General features: G+C 44.8%; 1 protein-coding gene and 1 long non-coding RNA gene across 5 annotated transcripts in view; one reads left to right on the top strand and one right to left on the bottom strand.

Annotated features, from left to right (window-relative positions):
• The window catches only part of CCDC102B (coiled-coil domain containing 102B), a 377235-nt gene extending 375466 nt beyond the window's left edge, over positions 1-1769 (top strand). For 3 of the 4 annotated variants that reach the window (XM_019545266.1, XM_019545282.1, XM_019545258.1), the window contains one exon: positions 1139-1769. In XM_019545266.1, the coding sequence (XP_019400811.1) occupies positions 1139-1256 (118 nt within the window). In that variant the 3' untranslated portion in view covers positions 1257-1769. The remainder of the gene's footprint in view (positions 1-1138) is intronic. The other variant, XM_019545276.1, reaches the window with a different exon arrangement.
• Positions 1770-1823: 54 nt separating this feature from the next.
• Positions 1824-4904, bottom strand: LOC109316911. The gene is made up of 3 exons (XR_002102944.1): positions 2853-4904; positions 2481-2482; positions 1824-1857 (listed from the first exon to the last, which is right to left on the bottom strand). It is a non-coding gene; the product is annotated as an uncharacterized LOC109316911 (long non-coding RNA).
• Between the last annotated feature and the right edge of the window lie 363 nt (positions 4905-5267).

Below are 5267 nucleotides of genomic sequence, written 5' to 3'. Positions count from 1 at the left end.
GCCGCCATAGTCTCAGCGCCATTGGGCCGGAGCTATCGCCGCCCTAGTCTCGGCGCCATTGGGTGGCTCGCTATCCCTGGCTATTCTGCCCCTCTCTGGGGCCTCGCCCCTCTGGGGCCTCTACCGCGCTCTCTGCGCTTCGCCCCCTTTGGGGCCTCACCACTCTGGGGCCAACACGCCGCGTGCCTCGCGCTCTGTCTCTGCTCCCCTCCGGGGCCTTGCCCTCTCTAGGGCCGACACCGCGCGCCTCGCGCCCGGGCACAGGCGCTCGCCGCCGTGCTTGTCCCCTTGACCCTGCTCTGGGTCAGGTTGCCCCACCGGGCAACATCCCGCCCTTATGGGCCGGGGTCTACAACCTTGCACGCCGCGCCTCCCTGGCGCAATACGGTGCCTCCCTGGCACCGACAATAGTGCCCCTGGCACTGTGCCCCTACTGGGCACTGGGAACCCCCAAGCTGTGGGGGAGCTCCCGTGAGGCCTCCTCGCTCCCCTACAGCCTCACCCGGTCCTCCGGAGTAAACTGTAACTCAAACTCAAGCCATCTGGCTGCAACATAAACGCAGAGGCTCCATATGCCTATCCATAATTCCAAGCCCTGCCAGGGCTCTCAATCCTACCTCCCGTCAGGGTGCTCCTGTTCCCCGCATCATCGCAGCCTGTTAGTGGGGTAAGGCTACGATCACCAACTCAGGCCACTCAGCTTGAGCCGCAGAGCTCCTGCTCCTGCGGCAGCCAGAAGGGAACTGTGAGTCAGGCTCCGGCCTAAGCTGTTTATAAAGGCCGGGCCCTGCCCCCTTCTGGCCATGTGACCCACCTGGTCGCCCTGGTAACCCGGCACCTGAGCTGCCTGGGTGATTGCCAGCTCTGCCAATCACCCTCGCAATCACGGGGCACCTCCGTGGCTCCGTGACAACTGTGATTCCCTTAAATGCATTAAGGAATCAATTGTTGCAAAAGTAGCCAATCTGCATCCTAAAGTTAACTGTGCCAAAAGTTTCTTCTCTGCTGCTCTGTACTTCGGTGATAACACAACTTTTGTTTTGTTTTCTGGAAGATGTTTTGAGCTGCCATCATTTAAAATTTAAATTGCATTTTTTCAGCTTCATTTTCTAGTAATACTTTTTATGTTTCCTTTCAGATTAAAGAGTCAGCAAAAAGTGAGCTCAGGATTTGGGATCAAACAAAGTTCCTTATATGTTGCCAGGGACTCCACTGAGACAATGAGTGAAGATGAGGGGGACCAGCGTGCTTCATAGAACAGCCCTGCAGTGACAAATGTAACTCTAATGAAGAACAGAAGAAAGCTAGTAGTGTTAGAGGAAGAGGACAGCTCTGAAAAATGTGTCATTTTTGTACAAAGAAGTCCTATATATATTATTCTACATATTCAAATTGTTACTAAGGCTTGATGGAAAAGTGCTTGTTTCAGTATGTACCCAATCTGAATTTGAGTTTTCAGTTGTGGATTTTCCTTCTCAAGGGTCTTTAGCGCTGTCACTTGAAGTAAAAATGTTGCTTGCTTGTGACAGCTCCCTAGTTTATCATCCAGAGCAGTTGACTTCAGAACCACATAAAGTGGAAGCCAGCTTGTTCCAGTTAGCTGTGATCCAAGGGACAGAGCAATGGACTGAGATTCAAGAGACTCAGGGGCTCTTGTCTGCTGTGCTGCCAAAATTGCATATAACCTTGGACAAATCATTTTACCTCAACTTGTCCCACAATAAAACAGAGACACACTATGCCTTTGGAAAGGATTTTGAGGGATATACAAGAAATACCTTATAAAAGTTAAAAATTATTATTTAAAACACTGCACTTTCCTCTGTTTATTTTGCTCTTTCCTCTACCCCATGCTCACTGTCACAGTGCGGGGTCTTAGGGGTGGCCATGATCTCCCCTAGCACCCCCTACCATGCCAAGTTAGTCTCAAAGCACCCTCATTCTCACCCACCACATCTTGATCTTATATATAAATAAAATGGAGGCTGCCTCTCATCTTCCTGGACACAGTTCTACTGCTGTGTATTAGCCCTGTTGCACTAATGGGTGTGTTCCTGTGCTCCAGCCTTATGGGCTATGCATGTTTTCAACCGCCCCTTTACTACACCCCAAGCCCGCTGATATCCCAGACATTGTTCAGTCTGTCTGGCTGTCTGTAGCCCTCATCTCACAACTGTGCTCCACAGGCACTCTAGCTTTCCGCAGCCTTGTCTGGCTGCCCCCTTTGCTCTGGGGTTACCACAGCCTTGGGGCCCAGGTGGCCATAGCCATGCCTGGCCTTAACTCTCCTCCTCGGGGTCTCAACCCTCCCGCTGGGCTCAGGCAGCCTCAGCCTTACCTGGCCTCCAATTCTCCACTCCCCTTCTCAGGGTTGGGGTCAGTACACCCCCAAATGCTGCACCCTCTCTGGCACCAGGGCCCCCATGCTACCATGGAGCCCCTATGAGGCCTCCTCCAACCCCTAATAGCCTCACCCAAACCACTGGTAGTAAACAGTAAACTATCAACACAAACTCAAGCCCCTTGGCTATAGCATTAGTCCAGACACATCAAGGGTGCTCTATCCTTTCCTCAGTCTTGAAGCTGTACCTGCAGTCTAGCCTCTCATCTTTGTCCAGTCCAACAGAGCTCCTTCGTCTATGGCTGCTGGCAAGGAACTGCCTCTCTGGCCTCAGCCTGGGTTTAAATGGGAGCCATCCCCTGCCCCTTCCGGTCAGCTGACTCACCGGTTTCCCTGGCAACCTGCAGCTGTGCTTCTTTATTACTACTGTGGCAGCCCTGGTAACCAGCAGCTGGGCTTATTACTTGCTGCTCTACAAGTAGCAGGTACCTCAGTGGCCTACTACACTCACAAACAGCATGTCTCAGCTTTATAAGGTCTGCCCCCTGCTTTTCTTTCAATCTCTGTTTTCTTAACTGCAAATGTAAAAATATTTACATTAAGTTTCAGTAGCACCTGATGTAACTCCATACCTGTTAGTACTATCTCAAAATGGCAGGTTTTTTCTGAAGTCTGAAATACTATTTTCATTTAAAATTAATAATGTAAGACAAGCAGCTGTCTAGGGGTCATTAACAAGGAAAATATAGTTTCTCTAGCATAGAGCATCTATGATGTAATCCAGCAGTTTGGCAACTCAGCATTAGGATGTGATATATATTGTCCATATGAGCTGCAAACTCCCAAGAGGAATTCCTAATTTCCTAGTGAACGCCGCAATTTTTGCTACCCCTTTCAAGTTACAAGCATACTGGATGGTCTACCCACCCCATGAGTAATCTCTTGGGCCACTTCTTATTTCCTTTGCAGTGACTTATAGTGATCCTCCTTGGTTGTAGGGACACATGCACCACCCCCCAACTGCTGCCTTTAGTGCAATGGTCAGATAGCCTACTTCCCTTTCCTAGGTATACATCACTTCTATACACATCCTTCTCCTTTGGGGTACAGAAGCACTGTGAGACATAATTTTAAATACCATTTTATTTTAGAATTTATGGGAATTAGCACTCCTAGGATGCTTGGGATAGTAATTTTGCATTTCTGTCCACTCTTTTTCCCTCCTCCTCATTTTGTTCCTATCCTTGCAAAGCTGACCATAGTCAGAATTCAGTTTCTTAGAACTTTCTGAATGTTGATCCTCAACAGAATATCCAGAATATCCTGTTCCTCCTTTTTCTTTAGTTTGCAAGCCACAGGAGGAAGGAAGGGAACCATGTCAGGTAAAATTATTATTTCCTTATTATGCACACAGATATATTGTATTAGATAATGATTGTGTTATAAATAAAACTGTTTTATAATATTAAATATTTTGTCAGTGTGAATTAACTTCAAAGCTATTCCACACAGTTCAATTTTTTCTATACTTAATGGTCTCCCTAGTGCAGTTTTGAGGCAGTGTAGATATTTCAGGTCTCCTTAAAAAGCCAGCAGCTGCTCACTCAGCATTTTCATATCTGCCTAAGTGAATTCATCACTCCCCAATGTATAATTTAGTCATATTGAAAATGTCAGTGTTCATGGTATAAATGAAGTGTATGATTATTGATTTTCAAACACTTTAAAAGTGCATCTCTACAATTGCACTGAAGTACTTAGAAATACAGTATAGTCATACAGTATGCTTAGTGATAACGTGGTATTCCTTACACTTTTAAAAGTATATTTTCCCTGAACAGGCATAAAATAAAGAGTTCTTTTTACAGCTAGAGTCCTTGAGACCTGAGAGCTGGGCAAAATTCTTAGTTTTAGAATCAAAGTTAATTAAGTTACTGTAGCATCCCTTATTCAAATATGGAACCAAAGCAACTGACAGTGTTCCTGAAGAGCCAATGCTCTGTTTTCTCCAATAGGTAAGAGGTACAGCACAAAGAAACAACAGTTAATTAGTCTTCTCAGTCTTGAAAAGCACTTGATTTTGTGATAATAACTAGCATAGTATTAATGGGCACGTATAACAAAGTCAACATTCCTTCTAAAACTCAGTCTACCAATTTACTTAGTTTTAATCTATGCTTCTGATGTTTGCCACCTACCACATATGTTACAGGTAGTATTCAAAGTGATGTGTCACAGTGGGATAATCTAGTTGTAGAAAGTACAATTCTTAAATAATCCCCAATTAGAATAGGTAAATACCTCACAGTGCAAGCGCACATAAGTAGCATCTTTCCCTGCACATGGGATATTCATGAGAAAATTATAATTACTTCAGATGTAGCCACTGTTTGTATTTTTTCAATGCTTTTTAAAGTGATATAGTGGAAGTTGTATTCAACTTCCAAATGCCAAATAATATTGGCTTGAAAATTATGTGGCTTGATTGGAATGGGCTGGGTAGATCACATGTTGGGGTTTTTTTTATTCTGCCTCAGTAATTACTACTTAGTTACTTCCATGAGGTACAATCATACACACAAATATAAAATCGTATTTCAGCAATTTTGTATATACGTAAAATAAGTTTGAAATCTTTGGTTGTAAAAGATCATTCCAATAAGTCAGTTGCCCAAGTGTGGGCCACAAGAGAACAGAATCATGTTAACTGATTTTGAATTTTCAGAAAATAGCTTTATACATATGGTCTTCGTAATCATGTGAAGGTGTGACATTCTTTACTTATGCAGCCACAATAATGCTTCCACTGATGATCCACAAGTACATGTGTAGCAGCAAGGAATGTTTGAAGCCATCACTGCCATACATGATAACTCTGTGGTCTATACATGCCCTGAGTCTAAGTTTAGTGCCTTAATAACTTAAC

The sequence above is a fragment of the Crocodylus porosus genome, unplaced genomic scaffold (assembly GCF_001723895.1).
Source record: "Crocodylus porosus isolate Cpor-Errol unplaced genomic scaffold, CroPor_comp1, whole genome shotgun sequence".
In the NCBI taxonomy this organism is placed as follows: Eukaryota; Metazoa; Chordata; order Crocodylia; family Crocodylidae; genus Crocodylus; species Crocodylus porosus.
The sequence above is the reverse complement of the archived record's forward strand: the minus strand, read 5'-3'. Positions and strand labels throughout refer to the sequence as shown.